Source organism: Rhea pennata, chromosome 3 (assembly GCF_028389875.1).
Source record: "Rhea pennata isolate bPtePen1 chromosome 3, bPtePen1.pri, whole genome shotgun sequence".
NCBI lineage: Eukaryota > Metazoa > Chordata > Aves > Rheiformes > Rheidae > Rhea > Rhea pennata.
This window is the reverse complement of record NC_084665.1, coordinates 24,906,077-24,932,292: the sequence shown is the minus strand read 5'-3', so window position 1 is coordinate 24,932,292 and position 26,216 is coordinate 24,906,077. Positions and strand designations below refer to the sequence as shown.

The 26,216-nt window shown below is 39.3% G+C and overlaps 1 protein-coding gene across 3 annotated transcripts; it reads left to right on the top strand.

Annotated features, from left to right (window-relative positions):
- Window positions 1-302: 302 nt before the first annotated feature.
- On the top strand, window positions 303-26,216 carry KCTD3 (potassium channel tetramerization domain containing 3). Of its 3 annotated transcripts, XM_062571815.1 has the most exons (18): window positions 303-404; window positions 4,338-4,391; window positions 5,833-5,878; window positions 7,359-7,432; window positions 7,877-7,935; window positions 8,115-8,195; window positions 8,914-9,054; window positions 10,319-10,409; window positions 12,701-12,891; window positions 17,160-17,275; window positions 20,211-20,298; window positions 20,444-20,560; window positions 21,630-21,800; window positions 22,975-23,130; window positions 24,129-24,225; window positions 24,309-24,493; window positions 24,580-24,718; window positions 25,055-26,216. In XM_062571815.1, the coding sequence occupies exons 1-18, from the start codon at window positions 328-330 to the stop codon at window positions 25,638-25,640; spliced, it is 2,469 nt and encodes an 822-aa protein (XP_062427799.1). In that variant the 5' UTR covers window positions 303-327; the 3' UTR covers window positions 25,641-26,216. The 3 variants fall into 3 exon arrangements, with proteins under 3 accessions (XP_062427799.1, XP_062427801.1, XP_062427802.1); XM_062571817.1 differs by lacking the exon at window positions 8,914-9,054; XM_062571818.1 differs by lacking the exon at window positions 303-404 and having other exon boundaries at window positions 4,336-4,391; window positions 5,833-5,873.

The following is a 26,216-nucleotide window of genomic DNA, read 5'->3' as shown; positions in this document are numbered from 1 at the left end:
TCCCGGGCGGCCCCGTTTCGCGACGCGCTGTGGGCGTCGTGGCCCGCGCGGGACCCCCCGCTCCCCTCCAGGTGCTGCGGCGTTGCCATGGCGTTTTCCGCTGCGGCCGGGGCGGCGGCGCGGCCTGGCCGGGCCTGAGCGACGGGGAGCGCGCGGGGCCGCGGCCTCGCTGGGCGCCGACCCCTGTCGCCGGTCCCGCTGGCCGATCCGCCGCCGCCGCCGCCTCCCCCTTCGCCGCCGCCGCCTCCCGCCGCTTCCCTCGACCCCGAGGTTCCGGCGGCGACGGGCGGCGGCGGCGGGCGGCGGCGGGAGCGCGCGGCGGGGAAGATGGCGGGGAACGGCGGCGGCGGCTTGGCCGGCGCCGGGAGCGGCGAGATCATCCAGCTCAACGTGGGCGGCACCAGGTGAGCGGGGTGGCGGGCGCAGGCCCGCGGGGAGGCTGCCGCGGCCCGAGGGAGGCGTCGCCCGGCGCTAGGCCGGCGCGGGGGCTGCTCGGTCCCGGCTGGTCCTGGCCGCCGCGGGCAGCGGCCCGCCGGGGCTCCGTGCGCGGCCTTGCTCGGGGAGCGCCGTGCCCGGGCTGGCGCCGCCGGCGTCGGGCGAGGGGGAGGCCGGAGAGCGTCCTCAAAGAAGCTTCACGTTGCGGCGTGGAAGAGGAGAAATATATTTTTTTGGCAGGTTGTGATAGAGAACTGTGGACAGCTTTAGTGACAATCACCACGATAAATAGCGCGAGTATTCCCATCAAAACGCTTAGGGACAAAATCATTCGTGTGACAGTAGTTAGTAAAAACAGAGGCTAATGTGCCCTCCCGAGTGCGCAGCCTGAAACCTTCTATATGCGTAGTAAGAATTGTCCTATCTATTTTAAGAAATTTATTGCGTTGCACAGAAGATGGGCTTTTTTATAACCAACTTGTGTGCTGCAGCCTTTCTTAAAGGAGGCTGTTGTAAAAGTTGTCCTATATTACCTTTGTTATAACAAGACTTTGGAAACCTGCTTCAGCCAGAAAAGCTGCTTGTACCTCAAATAGGCAGACTGGCCTATAGTGATGCTTTCAGAATAACTTTGACATTGACTTGGACCCGGTTTCATGTCACATTGAATAAAGTACTTCAGCCAACTCTGTCTCTAAATTATAGCTCACCTTTCTAGATTTTTGTCAAGTGTGGAGTCACAAATATGGTTTAATCTTAGACCATGTTTTAAATTGTTCTTATTTGTTAAATGCCTCTTACAGAGAGTAGAGAGTTATGCACAGGGCATGAATAAGGGAAGAAATGCATGCCCTCAGGGGGCTTGCCTACATAAAAAAGTGTGAAGAATAAGGCAAACTAACAAATGTATGTATTTAATTTTTAGTTGCGTAGTTTAATCTCATGTTAGTTTAGATTCTAGTCAACATTATCATATTTCGATGTAAGGAGTAGGAAATATGTGCATCGACATTTCCCATTTAAGAGGGGAGCAGGCTGCAACAACAAGTGTTGGTCCTCCGCAAGCTAAATTTCCCTTGTAGTGCCCATCTTCTTGGAAAGATGCATCTGACCTAGTATATTCAGCTTCCAAAGGAAAATGATTCCAAGCTAGCAGCTGAGATAGCAGTGGATGATCTGGATGGCAAATGGGCCAGCATGGGGTATACACGTTTCCTTTTCCTTAGTTCTTTGCACCTATATTAGAAACATGAAACTCTTTTTTTTTTTTTTTTGATATCTGGATGAGAAGTGGCAAAATTAGCCCTTGTATCAGTCTGTGATATCAATTGTACTTGTGAGGGTCTGGTACAGGGGACCCTGGCTGACTAGACTTTCTGTGGCTCTGAAGTGAGGTTCCAGTTGCTCTGGGTGAGTGCCAGAGCATCGCTGCTCTGGGCAATTGCTCCAGAATGAGCTGGAGCAACAGCACTCAACTTCCTTGCCTTCCTGGGCTGGGAGCAGAAGCCTCTTGTGAGTTGGAGTTCAGAGAAATTACTGTATCAGACTTGACAGTGAATTCTTTTGACTCTACTTCCCTCTAGTTAACTTTCTACAAGGGTGATAGAGTATGAAACTGGTTGTTTTATAACCAGTGCTTAAGTGTGTCACTCTCCAATTGTCTGTATTGTCTTTGGAGTAACTATGTAGGCTGCCACATGCTTCCACGTATTTGAGGTCATTGCGCTCAGTTTGGCTGATTTCCCTAGAGTGACTTTTCTAATCTGACCACTACATGCTCAGCTGTATGGTGCTGCACATACGTTTGCATGTGTAATATTGGTATCCATGCTTCCTGCTGAGTCCTAGAAAGGAATACTGTATCTTATTATTTATGCAGATTAATGCTAAATATTTCAAAAGTTTTAAAGTATATATTAGTATGAGGTATTGCTCACTAAGCTAGTATCGTAGTGCAAGGATTGTCTTTTATCTGTGATTTAGTCCTATCTGAAACCATTGACTTTACAAAGCAATAAATTTGCAAGGAAAAGGAGGTTGATCTTTTACTTTTTCTACCCCCGCGCCTCCCCCCCCCCCCCAGTCTTCCTAATTGTGTGGCTAGTTCTTCTGGAATATCTTCTAGTCCTGAATGTTTTGATATTAAGTTCTTTAAGTGACCTGGAAATGCTAGGGTGGAACCCAACTGATCAGAAAAACAGCAAAACTTCAAAAACTTCTGAATCGTTGACTGTCTAAATGCAAATATTCCTCCAGGTCAGAAATTCCTTATACTGAGAAGTTAGGAACATCATGACCTCGAACATCAAACACTTATTCAAAGATCCCCAAAGCATTTGTGGTTATATCAGACATTTGTTGCTTCAGAATAAATTTAATATTTGTCATTCAGTTTTATAGATAGTGTCAGTTAGCTATGGTTGTAGTGCTTTGTCCATATCTTTCTTCCTGTACAAACCTTCCTGGGGAAACAATACATACTTTGAATTTTTTGTAAAAATAAAAAAAATCTGAAAGCGTAAAAATATTGAAAAATAAGCAATCACACAATAAAACTCTTCAGTTCCTGAAGAATTTTTAAAGGCCAACTGGTGGTCCTCATTAATCCAGACACTGTAACTATCTTTGATAATCTTAAGTAACTAATATTTGTTTCTTACTTTCTATTTATGCATAAATTGTAACATGTTAAGTAAATCAAATTACTCTTAAAATACAGAAGGGAAATTAGCCGTATTACTGATCTAAAAGTTATGTCCTAGCAAAACCACAAGTGAGAAATTAGAAGAGAATTTCCATTTAAATGGCAAACTGTTTTCATTCGTTTTTGGTAGAAAAAACTGTGCGTGTTTTTGCTCAGAACGCTGATACTGTAGATTTTCTGTTGGGAACAGATTTGGCATTGTTATGCTTGCAGAGAGCTGCTACACAATCAATGTTTTATGTAGCGTGGTAGTTCCATACAACTTTTGTTTCTTATGGTGGTATGAAGTAATACTTTGTGGGGGGGGAGGTTTCTGCCTCAAAAGCAGGAAATACAGGCACTGAAAACTAGATAAATGATAATAAAGTATTTTAATTATAAAACCAATATTTCAAGGTATTCCTGTACTATGTGGGAAGATCTTCGTAGAATTTTACCTTTGCATTTCCTTATTGTAACTTCTTCATTAATGGGAAACAAAATTTTGTAGTCATGATACTGTTAAGAGAGTATGTACATTCAGAAATCCTGTGCTGAGCATGAATTCATTTTCAAAGCTGCTAATACAATAGTCTTCCTTCATGTTAAGTCATAAACAGAATGAGTATAAGTGAGTTCATAATTATTTACTATGTAGAACACTGGCGTTACAAATGATACTATAATTTGTAATATCTCATACTTTCATATAATTCAGTGTAAATATTCTTACTAGTCATATCGCCCCAAAGTAAATATTCTTTGGGGCCCTCAGAGGGTCCGAAGAGCAAAATTGTAGATAGTTAGAATTGTAAAATATTAACTCACGGCTTGTTGTAGTCTTTTGCAGTGCACTGTGTAGCACTTTTGAGTATCTTAGAATAGTATGTAGTTAATGTCAGATGTAGTGCATGGCTGATAAATGCTGAAAAAAAGAGAGATAATAAAATGTAAGTTTATCTTGAAAAATAGGAGAACCATGGAGGACAGGGCATTGGGACAGTGCATTACAAACATAATGAATGATGCTCTTGGGGTCTGTGGATACTCAGGCTTCATGGTTAAAAATAATCTGTGCGAAGGAGCTGCTATCTCTTAGATTTTGTACAGGCATTTGAACTGTCTGAAACTTTCCAAAACCGTTTGATAGCAGGTTTGGAGGGCATATTTTCTTCCCAATTTTATAGCTGATTCTTAACTTGTAACTTTGGTCCTCTAGGTTCAGCACTTCAAGACAAACACTGATGTGGATTCCAGATTCCTTTTTTTCCAGGTATTTGTAATATTTCTTTACATTAAACAAAGACAAATAAATGTTATTCTCAATTCTTAATCTGTTCCTTAAGCAGTGAATTCTTTTTCCCTATCTCAACTAATGGAGTAAATTCATTTGAAATAACTGTCATACAAAAGGCATCTTCTGTCTTTAATAATGCTATGGCAACTTCGCCTTCACCTGAAGAGCTGACATTTTTTAGATGGCATACTGTGGAAATAAGACTCCAAATATGTACTAAAGTAAGACAACACTGATGCTTTATTATTATGTTGCCACTTTTGATCTTAATGCAATGTTATGTAGTAATATTGCCGTTGGCTTTTTCTGAATTATTGCTGTACCTTGAGTTGACTCATTTTGAGGGTTTCAGAGCATGGTACAGAAGCTTTTGGATTATTGCCTCTCTTTCTGGTAACTTTTATATCACTACTGTCATTGCCTCTGTAGGTAGTGGTGTTTACTGTTTGTAACCTAGTAATTTCATGCTGTACCCCTATCATCACAGTTAATCCCAAACAAATAAAAGAAAAGCTAAAACCTGGCTGCTAGCTATGCTTCCTTACATTTAATTTTTGTACTCCAGATCTCTTTACCAGTAAAGCCTGGCAGCTGACATGGATAGCAGCATCATCTGCGGCTGTTATACTGAAATATGCAGGTAGATAGAATGCCAGGGAGAGGTCACCTTCTGTAAGATATGTATCTTCTGTAAGATATGGAAGAAAAAGCACAAGGAAGAAGTCCCTTGCTATTTCCCTGCGCTAAGTGGACTACCCAAGCAGGTCATTCTGAAAGTCATTTAGTAATTATCCTAAAACACACCATTGAAAAATCATGTTATTGTGATCTAGAGTCAGATGGAGTCTTAAAGTAAAACTGTTGACCTTTTCCTTAGTGTGTTTGCTTCTCATCTGTAAAATTAGGTTTTGGTATTTTGTGTTGCACTGATTTGGAGCACTTTGATCTAGTGGGGAGAAGATCTGAAATAAAATAGCATGGGAACCCATCCCATTCTTGCCCAGTAAGTCCTTGCAGAAAGCATCCTTTTTACTTCACCAGCTTTTACTGGTTTATTAGATTTTTAACAAACTATACAGCCCTCTTTAGATACCTGGGAAGACTTTTCCATCCTGTCAGGCCAGGTTCTGTGTCTGTTTTCTTCAGGAATCTGAAGATCCTTATGTTGCAGGTCTTGCACTTTCCTTTGGTGAATGTGCACAGCTCTTCTACTCAGGAAAAATCTCCCCTACCACCAGCATTTTGCCTCACCTAGGCAGTTTTCTTCTCTACTTAGCTACACTGTTTTACCAAAATGAGACATACAGTACACAAATAGATCAAACTGACTGACTGAAAGTGTTGCTATCTTGTATTGGTATTTCTGTGATTTAATACTTCTCTACATGACATCTAACTAAGATTTCCATTGTTTTAGTTTGCTGAGTGGAAGAATTTCAACACTGAAGGATGAAACTGGTGCTGTGAGTAATAAACATACTGATAAATCATTAAATGAATGTTTATTTCTAGTTAGGTTCTCTCCTAAAAAACAGTAATTGTGGGTGCTAGTTCCTATTAGTAGAGATCTACTGCCTGAGTCAGTATATAACAGCTAAAAGCATGGTAGACAAATGGCCAAATGAATGAAAAATACATGTACTTCTAGCTTTTTAAAACTTGTTTTGGCTTTTGCCGGTGTTTTCGCTGTCAATGTTGTATTACATAACCACTAACAGTGGTGTTGCAGAAGTCTACATTTAAAATTCTTGACAGCACCATCCCTGCTTCAAAGTCCATGAAGAGTAATATTCATGTAGACTTGACCCAATTCTTTTTGCCTATTTTGGCCCTTATCATTTCAATAGGAGGAAAATAAGAAATACTAAAACCATTTGAAAATGTTACTATGTATTTTCCATTTCTTCTGTTGCAAAGAGTGAAGATTCAGTACAAAATATGCTGTCCTCTTTCTTATAATTTTAGAGGCTGGCTGCCAAAGTGTTCCTGCTATTGTATGGTAAAATTATTATTTGGGAGTACTTGATTTGTTTATACCTCTATGTATGTACTTAAAATATCAAAAAGGAGTGTTTTCTTTTTTCTTGCTGAAGAAGTGTTAACTTCTGATTACCCCAGAATAAGGGTCTCTTGCAGGCATCACTACTTGTGTGTCCTGTTGCCACAGTCTGGACTCTATGCTTTCATGAAAGTTGATGACATCTCTGGAATTTTTGGTTCTCATGTTCACTCTAAGATAAGTGAAACTGGGATAATGTGCATATTTTTGTGCTCATTCTGCAATGTTCAGAGACAGCAACTATGCTGCTTTTAAAAAGCAAAAATGGCAGTTCTTATATCGCAGAGAGGAGTAGTTTTCCTTTGATAGCTATTCTGTATGTAGTCAAGCACTTTTGATGTGTAAGTGTAGCTGTTCGGATTTTGTTGGCAAATATATGTATTTATGTGTATATATGTGTGTGTATATATATCCATTTCAGTCTGTGTGCATGATATTCCTAAAAGGGAAGCTACAGTAACAACATTGTTGTTGAATGATAGTAAGGCACACATACTTTCCTAAAAGCATGGTGGTAGTTGGAATGATAATTGTCTGGATGAAAAAATTAAGTCTAGATCTATCTTGAGGTCTTATATAACACTTACTTCATTCTGAGCATGTTACAGAAAGATCAGTGGCAGTGCCCACTGACTCCATGGAGTCGTCAGTACTTACAAAATACATTTTTTTAAAAACAAGAGTTACCTATTTGCAGCAGTGCTTGTACATCAGAATGCTGTAATACTAGATGGTAGAAGAATAAGAGCAAAGCAATTGTCTTGATACTTTGGGTTTTGTTTATCTGACTGCCTCAACTTCTTCTCTCATGCTTATTACAGAACTGTATAGTTGATAGTTGTTCTATAATAATGCTAAACGTACAGCTTTTTTTTCCTTTACAGATATTTATTGATAGAGATCCAGCAGCATTTGCACCCATTTTAAATTTTCTTCGCACAAAAGAGTTAGACTTAAGGTAAGAGCTCTAATTATTTTAAATTAAGATTAATTTGATCAGATGCATTAGAGAACTTTTTCAAATGGAAATTATTCATTTCTGCTCAGTTACTTGGATGCCTGATATGACTGACCTGCCTCATAGATCTAAGCCTATGTCTTAAGGATTGCATATGACATGATGGAGGCAGAAACACTAGCATTATATTTTGTTACTGGATTCTTATAATTTAAACTACTGTTGGCAATGCATTTCTTTACTGTTTTTGTATCCTTATTTTAATCAAAGATAACTAATATTAAGATTATTCGAAGTCTCATAAAGATCAAATTATTCGTGATGTCTAGCAGTGATTCTAAACTGTTAGCTTGAAATTCACATTGTCTTAATTATATTTAAAAAGTTATATTCAAGGTATTATCTAACTATATCTTTTTTTTTTTTTTTGGTTTTCTTCTCTAGGGGAGTGAGTATTAATGTTCTCAGGCATGAAGCTGAATTCTATGGAATCACTCCTTTAGGTAGGTAAATTATTTTTATATGAGATCATCTTCTATTTGATACAGCTAAAATGACTCGCAAATTCTGGACAGCTGTGATCCTGAAGACTTTCAGATTTACTGATACATAAGGTTGTTTGAAATAACACAGTGTCTCCTGGGGAAGTAAAGCTATAGCCATATCTCCTTTTTCCCCTCAGTAAGAAGGTTGCTTCTATGTGAAGAACTGGAACGCTCATCTTGTGGCAGTGTCCTCTTTCATGGCTACCTGCCTCCTCCAGGTATTTTTCTGTTCTGACTCTGATACTGCTTCCAATCACTTAATGCTTTATTCTGTGGGGGTGACTGGCCAGAGTATTTATTCAAGCTGTCAAACTGTCCAGAGAAGACTCTCCTACTGAAAGCTTAAGCTATCCTGCAAACATGTCCAAAGAATTGGATGTGGTTCTGATTTAAGAACAAGACTTATGCCTGTATGCTGTATGAAATGGCATGTTTAAAGTGCTAGATGGAAGTAGTATATTAATACCAAACAAACTGTTACTGATATTAGACCAGACTGCAGATTCTTGAGTACATTTTGGTTGAATGTTATCAACATGGAGTGCGTTTTCCTTTCTAAAGGTAGTGTTACTTGAGATGCCCTATGTCATGTTAGTAGATGGCATATCAGTGCAAGAGACTGTTCCTTAACAATGAGTATATGTTAGGTATTTACTCCTGTTTAGAGATGAACACTGTGTCTTAACTTGAAGACTAGGTGAGAATTAGCCAATGGTTGATGAGTTTTTTCTAAGGTAGTTCTTCAAACTATGTATGTCAAGGTGGGGAGCAAGAACATTTTCTATTTCAATGATTAGATGTGGCTTAGTTTTTGTAGCAGCTGAACTAGACTTTGGATCAAAATGCACAAATGTTAATTCTATACTTTGAAAATGAGCAGGTATCTGTTAAATTGCTAAAGTTCATGGAGTGGGAAAAAACATCTCTCTTTTATAGGCATTCCCAATCGCAAAATAAATAATACTACTGGGCTACCGGCTGATGTTAGAACTGGTCAAAACGGCACTGAGAATGAGAGTCGTGGTGGTGGTGTCCAACCTACCCTCACTGGCACTGGGGAAAGTACAGTCAGACTAGGTGAGCAATGTAGATTTTAAAGTCCAAACATATTGCCATTGGGGAATAAAAACTGAGCAGCTATTTCTGGTTTCAGTCTGCTCTATGTTAGCTTGATCTTAAAATGTTATTTAAGTTAAATGCTCTTTCATATGCAGTATTTAGGACTCAATGCTGCACAATCAGGACATTAGATTGAAGGAAAGGCGGAAGAAGGTTACTCATGCAGCCTGAATATGGCCATTAGGCAAATGCCCTACACTGTGCTGGAAGCCAAGAGAAAAAATAACTAAGCCAGAGTCTCTTGGGTCTTAGTGCAGTACCACGAACCTCCTTCCTGCTCTTGCACCTTGTCCTTTCTAATGGTACATCTTTCCTTGCAGGAGTCGAGATTCTTCAGGGCAATGCTAGCCTTCAGTTGTTTGACTATACAGAGTGCTTCCATATAAAATACATAAAAACTGTAAACAGTATAGGCTTGAATTTGGTCATTTCTTACCTTTTGACTTTGACAAAATGATGCTCTTAGTGTCGTGTTTCTATGAATACTCCTATAAGTTGAAACTATGTTAGGGAAATCCTGAGTACGTTAAAAGATGCAGGTAATACAAAACTAGCCTTGGATATAAGTTGCTGCTGCTTCTTCCAAGTTGCTCCAGTCTCCCTTATGGAGAAAGGGGGACTGGAGGTGCAATCTTCAAGACTCAATTCTTTAGATGATCAAGGCTAACTTGGGGAGCTGTCACAAACACTGAGTTGAGCTCCATTCAGCAGTTCTGTCAAACTTAATTCAGCTATAGATGGGAAACGGGCATCCTCCTACAAGATGTTAAATGCAGAAGTTACAGGTATTCTGAAGCATTGCAAATATTAATTTAACAGTCTAGGACAAAATAATACAGGATTGCACAAACTGTTTGGAAAGGACTCTCATGAAAGAGGACATTGTTTCTTGATAACAAGCCTCTTTCCCCCTCACCCCACCCTTAAGTCAATTTGGCTCTTAAAAAAAAGCATGTGCTTGCCTCTTTCTCCTTAGGAGCACTTTTGATTTTAGTGACTAAGATTAAAGTCGTCTTTCTATGTCAGGAACCATAATAGTTGTAAGAATTATGAGGAGTGTTGCCAATTAGATAATGAAAAGTTTCTCAAGGAACTTTTTCAGCAGATTCAAAGTTTTTGCTGAATATCCCAGTGAAGAGCTCTGTCCTGTTCTGAATGTCTGTGCTCATCTTCTCTCTAATACCCATCACTTGACTGACTTTAGTTTTATTGCTGTTTTTAGGATTCCCTGTGGATCCACGGAAAGTTCTGATAGTAGCTGGCCACCACAATTGGATAGTAGCTGCATATGCCCATTTTGCTGTTTGCTACAGGTATGAATATGGTCGTTTGTCTTGTTTCAGAAATCAAATAAAACTGGGATAAACTTCTTAATGAGACTTGTCATAGCAAATTGGTTTACTATGACTTGACAGTAGATCACGTGCATTCAGTATGCTATAAATATGAATTGCCACTCTTGCGCATGTAAAACTGTTTGATACAAGCTTAAATTTTACTACTTTCATGTTAATTCTTCATGTTGCTGCAAAATGAATTGATGAATAATGGGCTTTCCTGCAAAATGAATTGGTGAATAATGGTCTTTCCTGAAGCGTTACTAGTTTTCTTTTACCCCCAAATCTTTTATGTAACAATTTAGATTTGGACTCTGGAGTCAGACCTTTGTGGAGGAGAGAATGGCTGTTACTTTAACTGGCAAATAGTATTTCTTTTAAAGCAGACTTGAGAGTTATTTCTGCAAGATTCATTTAAAAAGTTCTTTGTACTAAATGGATTTGAATACAGTCTATGAAGTATGGCACATATGAGTATGAAAGAACTTCAAACAGTTCATTGGTTTCTGCTGTATGCCTGACAACCTGGTCCTAAACTCTAGGGCTTTTGGCTTAGCAGAACTATTAAGCATTTGCTGCCTCATGTAGATGGCAGCGAAGTGAAGAGTGTCTTTAAATGTCTTGTTTACAAATTGGGTAGTTCTTAAGATCATGTGAAGATAAGTACAGGCTTTATATTACAGGAGCTATTTTCTTTAGTTCACATTTAGTAGTGTTGATTTTTAATGATGATCCTCTTTTCAATAGAAGATAATGGTTTAAGAAGAACTGCTACCAAAAAACCCCTAACATTGCTGTTGCAGAGTGATCAGAAACTGAAGGGATGAAAGAAATACGAAGGCTTTTTTTTTTTTTTTGGTTGTTGCCGAGTTGAAGCTATAGTTTGCCTTTTGCACCATACTGAATACAAACTCACTTAAATTGCATGCAACTTTTCTTTTATTCATCACTGCAATTCATTTTGCTGTAATATGTGCTAAATGTGGTTTCACTTACCTTATGTAAAGTTTTGTTCTCAGTTATACTTGATATGGCTTGACCTGAGAGGAACAGTGATTTGCTATTGCCTTTGTGGTAATTTTCCCCTCCTTAGGATTTTATATCTGACTGTTTTCTTTGGACGCTAGCTCATGTAAATGAAAACTTCCACCTCTTTCCTGCTTGGTAATCTACTTAAGTTCAACAGTAGTAAATCTCACTAAGTCATTAGTGATGCTTTTGATGAAGGCTGTGTCAAAATTCAATGGCTGCTGTAAGAAAGCACAGGTCAATATGCCAATTTGAAATGTTGCTTTTCTTCATAATGACTGGAGGTAGCAGTCATGTCTTGACTGACTAGTTTTCCTTCTGGAACTTGAAGGAACTCTAGGAATATCGTGGTGGAATTTTTTTTTCTCTCTGTTCCTAAACGGCTTTTGGTAACTGACATTTTTTTGTTCTGTGCTATATCTTACTACCTATTTGTTTCTTATTGCTTAGCAGGTGAACTTGCCAAAACCTTTTTGAGTAATGCTTGAGGAGAGAGCAGATACTTAAATCTACTTCCCTATACCCACGAATTTAAATGTAGCTTGTTTCTGTAGGCCGCAGTCAAATGATGTGATTTTTTTTTTTTTAAGATTCTCATGAAAATTGTTTTACTGTAAAAGCAACAGCTGAATTTTAGCCAGAATCACTTTTCAAAGTGGTAGTTTTTAATGGAGTAGACGGTGAATTCCATGCAGAAAGAAATGAAGTATATTTATATATTTAGTTTTGTGATCTTTTAGGTTGCTTGTAGCAGATGCTATTTAAATACTTAAGATTGTTGTTTTATTAAAAAGCTATGACAAAGTACACTGCAACTTAAAAATAGTGGGTTTTTTTCACTTGAAGTATTGTTGTTGAAGTTTTAAAAATCTAGTCATGAAGCTTATCAGAATGTCCTGGTTGCATTCAAAGTTTTATGGATATTGCAGTCCTGCACTTAAGTCACTTTTGTATGCTGCATGGCTAGAACACAGCAGTCTGTGATGCTTCAGCTAAGATCCAGTGCTGAAATAAAAAGAATGGAAAAAAATGGAAAAAAGTATTATGTCTTCTGCTTACCATGTTTTATATATTTTATATATATGTATATGCATATTTAACTAGAATTTCAAACTTGATGTTTTGTAGCTTAGCCTGTAAGACTGGAACATCTACATTGGGTCAGACTGGAATTTAATAGTCTGTTTCTGGATGTCTAATCTCTGCTCCTTGTTCCTTCCCTGCCTTCACCCTTTCAGAATCAAAGAGTCTTCTGGGTGGCAGCAAGTGTTCACGAGTCCCTATCTGGACTGGACAATTGAGCGAGTGGCTCTCAATGCTAAGGTGGTTGGAGGGCCTCACGGAGACAAGGATAAGATGGTTGCAGTTGCCTCGGAGAGCAGCATAATCTTGTGGAGCATTCAAGATGGTGGCAGTGGCAGTGAAATTGGTAAGTGTAATTGCTTGGTTTTGTTTTGTTTGATTTGGTTTCTTTATCAGAAAGACCACCATTAACTTATTTTGAGGAATCAATAACGTTCAGTAAGCACTTTACCAAAGTGACAAAACAAAACGCAGTACAGCAACGTGTTGGAGCATGTTACCTTTCTTCTGTGTCTTACTAGAAGAATGCTTTCTTAAAATCAAGAAGAGGGGTAGTAAAGTGGTCCCTTTGCTGGGCAGAGACCGACTAACAGTTACTACTTAGTTTAGTTTGAGGTTTTTATATGAAGACGCAGATTAGATTTAAAGCTTTTCACTGGATTTACATTCAAACCTAGGCATAGAAGAACTAAGCTTCTGACATGTCAAGCTATGGATACCGAGTAGTTCTCATTCCTTGCCTTTGTCTTATTAAAGCCATATTTTACCGTTTTCTCTCAAATGTAATTCGTAAATGGAATCTGGAAGAAGATATTTTGTTCTTTTTATAACTTGGGTGTCTAGGTAGGGAAAAAGCACACTCTACTGCCCAAAGTATTAAGGAATTAGAGCTTGTACTCCTTGGCACTGAAGTACACATAATAAGAGAGGCTTTAAAACAGCAAGAAGAGATTTTCAGAAGTAAATGTTCCTCGGTACTGATCTGATGGTTTTATCTGACTCACTGCTATTCAAATACAGAGCGAGTTTGGGAGGCAGTGAAGGGGGGATGGTACTGGGAACCTTTCTCTAGCTTGAGCCCTGATGTTTGAGCACTGCAATTATGCTAGCAACAGCGTTTTCACTGGCAGCAGATACTGTGATAAGATGTTAAATAAGCTTAGTACAAAGCATGATGGCAATTTTCCTATGCAGACACTTCTCTGAAACTGACTGCTGAGTTAATTGGTATTCAGATATATCTACATACTTGAAGTGGTAAGAATTAATGTGGTCATTAATTAAAGTCAAAATGACCAAATTTAAGTTTTGATACATTTGCCTTTACTTTAAAGGAGGAGTTTGCTTTAAAGATGCTCCGTCATTTTCTAATTTTGTTACTGATTTGCTTCTCTTTATATTGAAGTGAATGGAAGCACTAAGTCAGTTATAAAGAAGGGGAAATACAAAGGTTTTGCAAGAGGTCGTACAACTGAGTACTGGATTCTTATTCATGATTCATAGAAATATTGTATGTAAACTTAATCAGCAAATTAGAAAAGGATGCACCATGTTATTTAAAAAGCTATGAAATGTGTGACTAAGTTGAATGTGAAATTTCTGTTAGCATGGAGTACGTATTCTACCTAAGGATCCTTTTCTTCTCTTAAGCTCCCCTTGACCAAATCTTACACTAGACTGGGAAGAGTTAGCACAACAGCTGTACTAATTTAAGTATTGCTTTAAGCACTATGCTATCCTGCTCCTTCTGTAGGAGCACCGTTTTCCGGCTTGACTTTGCTGCTTGGGTTGTCTGAGGATTTGCAATGAGATACATAAAGTAAAATACCAGATTTTTGGAAATGAAGTATAAAGATATGCAAAACAAAGTGGACTTCTGCTTTAAATCAAAACTCTAAGACATGGCAACATCATAAGGTTCTGACAACTCATACTATGACTAGATGTGGCAACAAACTTAAGCAGTTTTACTAAACAGGCTGTACTGCACTGGAGTGGCTTTGTGAAACAAAGTAAATGTCATTCAGTCTCTGTGGAAAAAATATGCCTAAAGGATTGAATCTTTAGTCTGACTAACACTAACCAGAATGTACTGTTCCTGTTCTGGGTTAAATAGGTCATGCTGCTTGGTTTAACAGATTAGAATATGTATGTGTTCAACAGTAACTTAAATATAGTTGCCTGTTTTCTTGTTGCAGCACATGCTTGCTGTAGCACCGGCTTGCAGTCCTGCTTTGGGTTAGAGAGTACATCGCTATCATCTTGTGAAAGAAACTACTTGTTCCAAACAGTCTTTGGAGCCTAGCAACACCATACTCAGAAAATTGTGAGGGCTGGTATCCTTGTTACGGAGTGTTCCCAGAGTGCTCTCTTCCCTTTCAGTATTACTTACATAAGACACTGCTGCTGGATTGCTGCTGTAAGCCGTATTTTACTGAGAGGGGCCCTTAAGACAGGAGCCTGTCATTACATATAGCACTGTCTCCTCTGTGGATGGGTCTCAAGATTGTTGAACCTAAGCAGGACTGACACTTCAAATTCCTCCAGACCATTCGAGCTGTCTTTCTCGATTTCCTTGAACCTCATCCTTCTCTGGAGTAATCAATTCTTGTTGTTTCTGTGAATTTTTTTTTTATTATTGCCTTTTTTGTGTGCCCTGTACTACTGAATCTTATCTGCATCAGATGATTATTTTGTGCCCTGGAAAACAGCTTAGCATCTTAATTAAAACATAAGTATACACTGAGCTTCCTGAGATTCACTCATGGGGTGTAACAGAGGGCTGCCTCTTGGTTGGGAATGGCATTTTGTTTTTTTGAATTTGTCCAAAATAACATTAGGAAGTTTTCAAGCTATAGGGTACTCTTTATTTATAGACTGGTGCTGCTGCACCAGTTAATGTAATGTATCCCCCATAGTAATGACTTTTACTGCTAAAGAGGATGGGCATGTACTTACCAGCCATTACAACTTAGTTTGGAATTACAGGCTGAGTCACTTGCAGAGGCTGTTTACAAGACTATGTGACTGCCAAACTTGGAAATGATCTCAAACCTCTTTAGTTTGAGATAATTTTTAAGTAACATGGTACAAAATAAAGTACGCTATCCAGGTTTACAGCTGAATAAAAATAATCATATTAGACCTATGATAAGACTGGGAAACTCCAAAGAGAGGGTGTATTCCTTGGAAAGGCAATATATGAGCTTCCATAAACATACCTATTCCAATTACAGTTTGTATAATGAGCAGAAGCTATCCTTGCTCTGGGGTGCCTCTTCCAAATTGTGTTGAGTTGGTAGCACCCTACTGTTTTAAGTGTCTAACTGTTCAGTAAGCTGGACTTATTTTTGCTTTGTTTATATATTTGTCAAAGTCGTAATACTTTACAAGCTAGTAAACCTACCAGCACTGAACTTCATGATGAAATGGTTATAAATGTGAAGAATTCATTTGGGCAAGATTACAGTGAAAGATGTAAGCTAATGATTGCTTTTCCCCTCTCTATCTTCACACCCCTCCATAGTTAAATAATAGAATCTCAGCCTTACTTGCAGTTCTCTTGATCAAATAATGAAGATTTTGGTGAAAGATAGGATAGAGTGGTTAACATTGTTATCTTAGTAGTTAGGAGCCTTTGAGTTGTGAAAAAGCTCAGATGTTAAGATCTATAATCACCAGTGCCTATCATATTTTTCAGTATTTTGTTTTTTATCAAATGAAATGTTCTTGGCATCCCACTGCTCTATTTAGAAGGCCAGCATTTGCTGGTAAGTCTTATATTTGAGATATTGAATAGTATGTGATGATTGGTAAAACTATATAGATTTAATTTTAATAGCCTGTTCTCTCTACTCATGAACTATAACCCAACTTAAAGATCTGTAGATGACAAGAAAGAGAAGGAAAGGAAAAAAAAAATAGACTTTTGAAGGCTGCTGATTTTTTTCAGCTCAGATGCAGATGTTCAAATATTTTTGCTAAAAAAGGAAATTGGAATATATTCAACTAATATAGCATCAGGATTATTTGATCTTTTCTCCAGAATAGGGCTGAGACCTTGCAGCCTTATTAATTTCTAAAATTGTTTTAAAACTACACCTATTGAATTTACTTGAAAAAAAGAAAGTTCTAATACTTTAGAGGGGCAGTTGAAAATTAATGTGACACAAAGCTGTATCTAGCAAAACTGTGGAATTACTGCTTCTTTAATAACACTTCATAGTCATAGATTAAAAAAAAAATAAAACCTACTTGCTTCAATTGGTTATTTTTTATGCCTTAAGATGTATAAAGCCATTTGAGACTTTGGATTACAAGTGGTTATCGAAAAATAAGGAAGGCATATTTTGCATAAGCTCTTCTTTCCCTTGCCTCCTTTCTCTTCTGCAATGGATGGATTGCATCAGCAGAGATGACATCATGCTGTGATTCAATTTAATGGAATCCAGTTTTCCTCTTGCATGGTATATCACCTAGTGGGAACCCACTTCTGGCTATTCATTACCTACTAGAATAACAAATGTGACAAATGATAATAGTGGAGAGATTCCATTGTTACTGTTCTTTTCTCTTTATTTTAGATGAGCTTCACAGACTCTTCATTTTTTGTAGGAGTATTCAGTCTTGGAGTCCCTGTAGATGCCCTCTTCTTCATTGGCAACCAGTTGGTGGCTACTAGCCATACAGGGAAAGTGGGAGTGTGGAATGCTGTGACTCAGCACTGGCAGGTGTGTTCAATTCAGGCAATTTCTTTCTGCATCAGTCCTAATAAGCTGACGTATTACTCTAGTAAAAAGAGAATAAAAGAATGTGTGAAATACTTTGTTTTCAGTCCTGACCTGTGTTATGGAGGCTCCCACCTGGATAGCAGGGTACTGCGCCTCTGGGTAAAATGTTACTGAATTGTTTGGTGGTACTGCCACACATGCTTTTTAGGCTTTTAAATAAAAGGACATGGTGCACTTTGGAGTAATAAATGTCATCTGTGAGTATATTTAAACTTCCTTGTGCTGTATTAAATTTGTGGAAAAAAAAAATCACTAGAAGCATAGCAGAATAATTGTGGGGACTATATTCTTCACCTTCTGGAGGGAAAAACATTAAAAAGTGAGTCTTATATCTGGGATCTCAAAAAGTGTTTTACAGTGGGAGTCTCTCCTTCAGTAGAAATATACATGATCTTGAAAGATTGGTGTCTTGCATCTGGATGTGTTTGGCTGTACTGGCTTTATTCCTGCTGTCAAAATGCATATTAAATAGATCCTTGGAGTCTGTATGAGCCTGAGAAAAGAGTTAAGCATTCATGTGACTAACAAAGCTTGTAACACAGCCAGATGTACATCTTTGTGGCACAAAGACTGGACACAATAAAAATCCAAAAATTTTCTTGCAAATCTCAAGAGGCAGAACTGACCTGGAGCGCTCTCCCGTGTCTGCAGCAATGTTTCCTGACTAAGCTTTGATTCAACCCTTAAGTGACAGTACTGTTAATGTATAACACAGATGATAAGCATGGGATAGTGCTGCTTCTGCAGCAAACACGGACATGTGAAGTTGGTCTCGAATTAAACAAAACATTTTTTAAGACCTATTGAAGCTTTGTAAAATATTCTATTAAGAAACAATTTAATGGTACGTGACAAGTTGGAATTTGATATTTAATAAAGGAGCAAGTTATAAGAAATAAAAACTGTGGTCCCATTCATCTGTGTTCTTTATCCAGGTAGAGGCACAGAAGGCTTTCCAGTTTCCAGTAATATTTCTCAGTTTGACTCCTGTGATGATGAAAGCATTTCTTACTGAAGAGCAGAAAATATTTTTAAGTGGGTATACACCACAAGATGTCACAAAATATGTTTTTTCAGGGAAAGGGAATAGTTCCTTTCTAAAGAAAAGTTTCAGGGAGCCTTCTTTGCAACAGACTTTTTGTATTAGTGAGGAGAACCTATTGGAAGATGAGGGTTTTCTCATCTCCCTCAAATTCTTTTTGGAGAAGAACCCTGTAAGTACTGAAGTGGCAGGGTTGTACCTCTGATCTTCAAATGCCCCATGGGAATGCCTGATATTTGCATAAGTGCTTTCCACGAGTTGCTCATGGCTTTGAGCTTTGAATGTAAACATACTCATTGCAGTTAGAGAGATTTTGAAGAACAGAGTATGCCAATGCCCCATTCAGACCAAGATTTTGGTTTTGTTTCAAGTTTTCTTTCCTGATGCCTTTTTGTCTTTTTTTCAGAATTGCTTTTTCTGAGCTCTGCTTTAAGAAGATTTATTTTTGTGCCAGCTATCCTTCCTTAAGCTATGATTTTTGCATTTGATACAGTTCATCCTGAGGATATTAATCTGACCTCTGTCTCTAATTGGTTTTGGCATCTCCTTTCAAAGTCTTGCAGATCTGAGCAGACTAGCCAAGGTGGTTTCCCTAGTGCTTACTCCTCTGGCAATATTTCAGTGGCATGCAACAAGGAGAGGAGGTTGTGGGTGTTAGATATGGCGACAATGAAATATTTAGTATAGGAGAGCTTAAAGGAAGCAGAATGCTTAGTGTTGAAGAACATGAAGTAACAGAATATAGAAGCAATAGCATAGGACAGAAAAACTCCAATTGCTAAGTGAGGATTCTCCCGGGCTGTATTCTACCAATGGCTTCTATAGTGTTGCTCTGTTTCTTAGTAGAAGAGGAATTGTTTACATCTCAGCAGGTGCAATTTCTGATTTCACCTCTGGTATCCCTATTTCTGTTCCAGAAGAAAGGACTTCCTTCCGTTTTGTCAGATCTCTCTGACTTGGTCGTTCGATCTCTGCTGTTGGCAGCATTGTAGAACCTTCTGCAGGACACAGGGCTGGTGTTCTTGATGGAAGTCGTTTGGATCCTCTTACTTAGCACTCTCCTTGCAGTTATAGTGACATCTGCAAGGGATGCGTAAAATGATATATCTGTGGATGGGCTGCTTCTGCCTTCCTTAGTTTTATAAACATTCTGCAGGTAGGAGAGCTTCCTTTCACAGCTTTCATCCACAGGCACTCTGCACCCTGATTCAGAGACATTTAGGTGCTGATATTTTAGTTTCTTGTCCTTTTGCTCTTGTCTTGCTTCTTCAAAGTAGTCTGAAAAAAATCTTTTGAAACAGAGTTGAATCAGATTGTTTGATGCCTCATTTAATTAGGTGTAGTGTTGATCTGACTATGGGAAGAATAGCACGTTTGAACAGCGTTAGCTGAAAAAGAGCTATATAAAGGCATTAAGATTGAGAATAGCGATTCTTTTCAATAATTAGCAAGGATCTTTCTTCACGCCACTGAATTATCAGTTAGATATTGAAAAAGGTAGTCTTCCTCTCCTGAAGCTTAGTTGCAACCATTTAGTAAGTTTTATGCCTCCTCGTGGAGAAGAATCATCCAGACCAATAGTCAGTTGTGTTGTCCAGAGTGCACACTTCTGATGAACTCCATAACTTAAAGATTTGATTTATTAGAGGAACACAGATAAGCCTCTATCAGCAGTACTTTAAGAATGCCATTGTTTGTAGGTGTGTGTGCCTTCACAGTAACTTCAAGCCAGTACCAAACTCAGGTGGTCTTTAACAGAATGTACCCAAAATGTCTGAAAACTGAGGAAGGAGCAACCCGACTCTTGGATTTTTTTTCTTCTGTTTGCACTAGGTTCAGGATGTTGTCCCTATCACAAGCTATGATACTGCTGGGTCTTTTCTGCTGCTGGGATGTAACAATGGCTCTATCTATTATATAGGTAAGAAATGGGGGCAGGGCAGAATAAAAAGGAAGTGGTACTGGGAAGCTTTGTTCCTAAACAGACTCTTTAGTCTGGCTGTTCTAAGCCACATCAGAACAACACTGTCTATTCAGTGAAAAGAACAATTGTCTCTTCCCCACAGACATGCAGAAGTTCCCGTTACGAATGAAAGACAATGATCTTCTAGTGACAGAATTGTACCATGATCCCTCCAATGATGCTATAACAGCACTCAGTGTCTACCTCACACCTAAAACAAGTCAGTATTGTATTTTTGTTGATGTTTCTTGAAGCTCAGTGAGGATCTGTTACAGATGCTTTCATTTCTCTTTCTGATTGTTCTTTTTCTATTGAAACATAGCAGGGTTAAAGCAGCCACAATAGCACTGCATGTAAGCAATGCAATTTTCTGTATTTAATTGTCCTCAGATGAATGATGAACCTTGGGAGTAGCTGTATCCCCTTCAAATCTGTACATTTGTACATACGTATAAATAGGTGCATATGCTTTAGATACATGTTCATGTATGCTTGTACATAATGCATTATACATTAACATATAATGTAATAACATAATGGCTTGTACATCAGTGCTTGTACATAATGTACGTTTGTTGGTCTTAGCACTTTTACATAAGATATGCACTTAAATTATGACTTGTATGCACTGAAATACTGTGAGTTATTGGGCAGGAGGAAAAGAGAACCTTGCCTTGACATCTAGCTTTCCTATAATCAATACAGTAAAAACCATTTAGATACACAGCAAGAGCTACTGAATGATGTTCAGCTGTTGTGTTCTGTCTATGCACTTTTTTGTGACCATTGTACTGCTATCTCTGAAATTGAAAAACCTCTCCCAAAGGTTTTGGAGGAACTATTTATTCCCACATCTTTATTGATATCATAGTGACCTTTCTAACTATAGTCATCCCTGTTCTTGCGTTGCTTTCCCGTTTGCTTCCCACTAAGGCAGAGGTAAACAGTATGTGGCACATATTGACCATGTCACTGTGAAGAGTGCCAAAATATCCTCTTGGAATGTAGACCAGCATCTTTAAATGACTTTCTCTATGCCTTCCTTTAACCTCCAGGAAGGGGGAAAGGATGGAAGGGAAGGCTGATGTTAAGGTAAAGTTGAAGAGCATAGTATGAAACTAAACAAACTTTTTTTCAGGGTACGACTTGTTCTCTGTTCATGGGGGGGGACAGTGAATAATGTTTAAAATAAGTACCTCTCGTTGTAGAAGCTTGGAAGTACTCTCTTGCCCCCAGTAAGACAGGTTCTCATGTCTGAGGGGAACATATGTGTTTCTTGCCCACTGTAGGTGTAAGTGGCAATTGGATTGAGATTGCATATGGCACCAGCTCTGGAGCAGTGAGGGTGATTGTACAGCACCCTGAAACAGTAGGATCTGGACCTCAGCTCTTTCAGACATTCACGGTTCATCGAAGCCCTGTTACGAAGATCATGCTCTCAGAGAAACATCTTGTGTCAGGTAACTTTTCTTCCGCATGAAAGTTTGTATTGGTGGTTTTCCCCTCCTCCTGCCCCTTAAAATACTTGTATGTGTTACCTCGTAACTTGCTTTATTCCCACATATGATAGAAATGGGTTGGCCAGAGTTCTGTGTGAGATTTGCTTGAACCCTCATTCTTAAAGTGAACAGTTCTTAAAGCTTTTAGCATTTAAAAGACCTAGGTTTTATTTAAACAGATAATAGAACAACTAACTTCTTGTGTCTCATTCCAAGGTTGCCATTAGTGGGGGGAAAAGTTTTTTTTAATGCATCCCGCTCAAACCTCATTGTTTTGGTCAGGTCTTTTAGGACTTGTTGTGCTTTAACTGCTTTCTGGAGCTTTCTGGGTTGCAACAAAATGTATCCACTAGAAATGAAGCCTTCTCATGGCTTCCAAAGGCTTTCTGTGCCTCTGCTTTTCACCACAGTCTCCCAGTCTTTGCTGTGTTGCCCTATTCCATGCTTTGGACTGTGTCTGTTGCTCCCATGCAATCTCTCCTCCATCTGGAAAAATCTGTATGGGCCAGAGTCCAGAAGACAGGGCATAAGGAGAGAGATCTACTTTCTGCTGCCTTGCCATGCCATTTTTTTTTCTGTTAAAGGAACAGAAAACACAGTAAGCTACAAACAAACAGCCCAGAGGCCATCTGTTCTCCTGCAACTTGGAACTAATTTGTTGCTATGCTCTTAGTACCAACGGAAAGGGCACACTTCCATGTAGAAAGCTGAATAACCGATAAATGAAGTAGTAAGGCAAACTTACGTGATGAGGTTTGTGCTTCCAGACCACTCTTGAGACGTGTCTTGTCCTAGCTTCTGCACACAGAGGATTGAATTGTGCTGTAAGCTACAGGTGCTGACTCTCTAGGACCTTAATGTCTATAGAATATGTCGTGTCCTACCTGCCCTGTGTTGTTTCTTGAATCTCTGAGGGAACAGGCAGAAGTGACTAGTAGAAAAAAAAGGACGTCAACAACAATTCATAGACTGCTAGATAATTGTCTAGAGTTGCAGATGATATGACATTGATCAAATTCTGCTTGGTCACTCAATCTTGAAAAGTTATTCTATAGAAATCGTAGCGAAGCTTATCTTGAAAGTCTTGTCATCCTTTGTAAATGGTATTTACACATTTTTTCTTCTTCCTTTTTAGTTTGTGCTGATAACAACCATGTACGGACATGGACTGTAACTCGGTTCCGGGGCATGATTTCAACTCAGCCAGGCTCAACACCTCTTGCATCATTCAAAATCTTGTCCCTGGAGGAAGCAGAGAGTCATGGCAGTTACTCTTCTGGAAATGACATTGGTAGGACATCTCTCAAGTGCTCTGTGCTGGGGTTGTAGGTTTACTGATCTCATAAAGGTTCAACAGTGGCTTTTAACCCAGAGCTCCACCTGACTTGCTTGTTACTTACATATTGCTCTCCCCTGGAAGAAATGTTAGGGATCTGTAAGACTTATCTGGAAATATTTACTGTTTGACCTTTATAAAGTGACTACACTTAAGTGGGGTTTATTTAAAGGGCTCATTTTGAAGGTGATGAGAAAGAGAGGAGGAAAAACTTTTTGTCACAGAAGTTATACATCTTCCCTGAGCAAATTGTAGTAGCTTTTTACTTTCTTTTTAATAGAGAATACACAGGAAACTGCATTGAAGCAGATGACCATGGCAAGATTTCGGTTTATTGCAAATTCCAGTTAACTGGTCAGCAGGGGTTAAATTAATTCTTAAATGAATTTGAAGTTGTGACAAAGTTTGCTGAGGCCCTCAAACTACAGAAGCCCATGAAAAAAGAATGTGTCTATAGTGGGTACCTGTGTACCCATATTTATCAAAAGCGTATCTTATGTATCTTACAAGTAGTTTGTCATCTGTTGGAGTCTTGCAAAAGATCCTTTGATGGATAGGATGCTCAGTGAACACACAGTGAGGTCAGTAATAGCACAAGAAATCTGATTTGGATATTAGGCTTCTGGAAGCTGCAAAGTAAGAAATCACTTATTCTTGTTATAAAGGCCTATTGTAGGGCTTTGTACTGACACAATAATTTGTGTGAAACAGGAATTCACAGGAAACTCAAGAATCAGTTCCTTTAAAACAAACAAACCAAAAACACTCTTAAGATTTCTACCTGTAGAGGCGTCTAACAATTGGATAGCTTTTTCTAACTAGTTTTCTTCTTTAATTCCCTGTGTGTGATGCTTTAAAATTGCAGTGGTCACACTAATATGAATTTGGGTCCTCTGGAGTGTATCGGGAAGAGGATGAGGGAACTGAAATGGTGATCTTTCTTTTCTCTCTAGGACCCTTTGGTGAGCGTGATGATCAACAGGTGTTTATTCAAAAAGTTGTTCCCATCACCAATAAACTTTTTGTAAGGCTGTCTTCAACTGGGAAAAGGTACCTCCAAAGTAGTACTGACCTTACTGGCCAAGATGTGCCAGGTACAAGTATTTGGTGACCTGGGGTTTCTCTTCCTATAGGATATGTGAGATCCAGGCAGTTGATTGCACTACCATATCGTCATTTACTGTGAGGGAATGTGAAGGATCCAGCAGAATGGGCTCCAGGCCACGCCGCTACCTCTTCACTGGCCATACAAATGGCAGCATCCAGATGTGGGACTTGACCACAGCTATGGACATGGTTAATAAGAGTGAAGACAAGGGTAAGTTGTGGTATGGTTCTCTTTCTGCCCTCACCTGTGCGTGAACACTGTAAATGGACTCAGGCACTAAGAGCTGTCTCTTTCAGATGTTGGAGGTCCAACAGAGGAAGAGTTGCTGAAATTGCTCGACCAGTGTGACCTGAGTACATCTCGCTGTGCCACACCCAACATCAGTCCTGCCACTTCAGTAGTTCAGCCAAACCGACTGCGGGAATCTAATTCCAGGTAGGTCATAGAGGGAAAGCACTGACTGCAGATACCAAAGAGTTTACTGTTCAGATAATGAAGACTGATTTGGTGATCTGAAGAGTACAGCTGAGCCCCTTATTCCATGACCTAAGTGTCTTGAACTACATGTGCATATACTCCTGGGTTTCTGTTGGTTTATACATATGCAGATTAAAATATCTTAAGCAAGCATGAAATAAGTGATTTGGAAGCTCTTATGTGGGAGTTGAGATAAGTATATAGCTGTTTTATGGGGAGTGGCAGGAGCAGGGTATGAAAAATAACTGGCTGCTGTTCTCTACCTCACATTTGTTCTCTTCATTTCTTCTGAAGCCTCCAATTGCAGCATCATGAAACAATCCATGAAACAGCGACGTATGGTTCTGTGCGACCATACAGAGAAAGCCCCCTGTTGGCAAGAGCAAGGCGGACGGAGAGCTTTCACAGTTACCGGGACTTCCAGGGTTTTAACTTACCCAGCAAAAGTCCGGTAGAAAAAGCAGCTGCTGCAAATGGCAACTCAAGCCAGACAGAGGCAAGGAAGGCAATAGCAGAGGGCAGTGCTGCTGACAAAAAGGCAGTCCTGACAACAGCACTTGAATTGCGAGGCACTGGCATGACAGATGCAGGTGGATGTTGCAGCTCAGAGGTTCACCGGCTGCCAGAGAGTTCTCTGGATCTCAAAAGAAGAGGCCCAGATGAGGAGAATGAAGCCAAAGCAGAGAGCAAAAAGAAAATGGGGTTTGAAGGAGCTGGGTTCCTAGGAAGGAAGAAGGTGCCTCTCCTGGCCTCTGCCTCACCAATCCTTGCAGAAGGTGGGCCTGAATTACCTGGTGCAGCTTCACCATCACCTACAAAGACAGCTGCTTCACCCCGTCACCGGAAGAATGACTCATCCTGCCAAGACTATGGCTTATGAAAATGTGACGGGTTGCAAAGATGAGGTGCAGGTGCCCTCAGGCCAGTAGCAGACATAATATTACGTATGTGGGTTTCTTGTTGAATGAGCTTTGTTGTGATGTCCAGAATGAAACCTGCAAGGAAGCAGGTTAAGAGAGAGCGTCTGGCTGCTGCCAAACATTTGACAAGTCCTCCACATTATGTATGGCTTTATATAATACTCCAAAATGTTGTACGGTACTTGGTCCAAAATATTGTTGTGCATTCTTGCGTAAACATGGTCAAGCATGTGCTATATGTTGTGATTATTTTTGTTTTGGGGGAAGGATGCATAAGAGAGGAATATGTGGTTGCTTAGTGGAAGATGTCTTTTAGACACAGCCATGCATTGCTCTGCAGAACTGCTGCTGTCTTGGCTGGATTCTGGATTTACAGGGCAGCCTCCATAGTCTTGTTTTATGAATGGGATGAATATAGCACCCTTACTCTGTATGCTGCTGACTGAGATTGAAATGTTTTGTCCAAATTAAGGAGGAAGCTATTTAAAATAGCGTATTTTATTGCCTCTTATTGCTAATAAATTGCCAGAGAAGCA

Excerpts from the sequence above, each read along its gene's own strand:
- KCTD3 (XM_062571815.1), top strand. The coding sequence starts at position 328 with ATGGCGGGGAACGGCGGCGGCGGCTTGGCCGGCGCCGGGAGCGGCGAG. Across the intron at positions 405-4,337 it reads CTCAACGTGGGCGGCACCAG|GTTCAGCACTTCAAGACAAA; the intron begins GTGAGCGGGGTG and ends TTGGTCCTCTAG. Across the intron at positions 10,410-12,700 it reads CATTTTGCTGTTTGCTACAG|AATCAAAGAGTCTTCTGGGT; the intron begins GTATGAATATGG and ends TCACCCTTTCAG.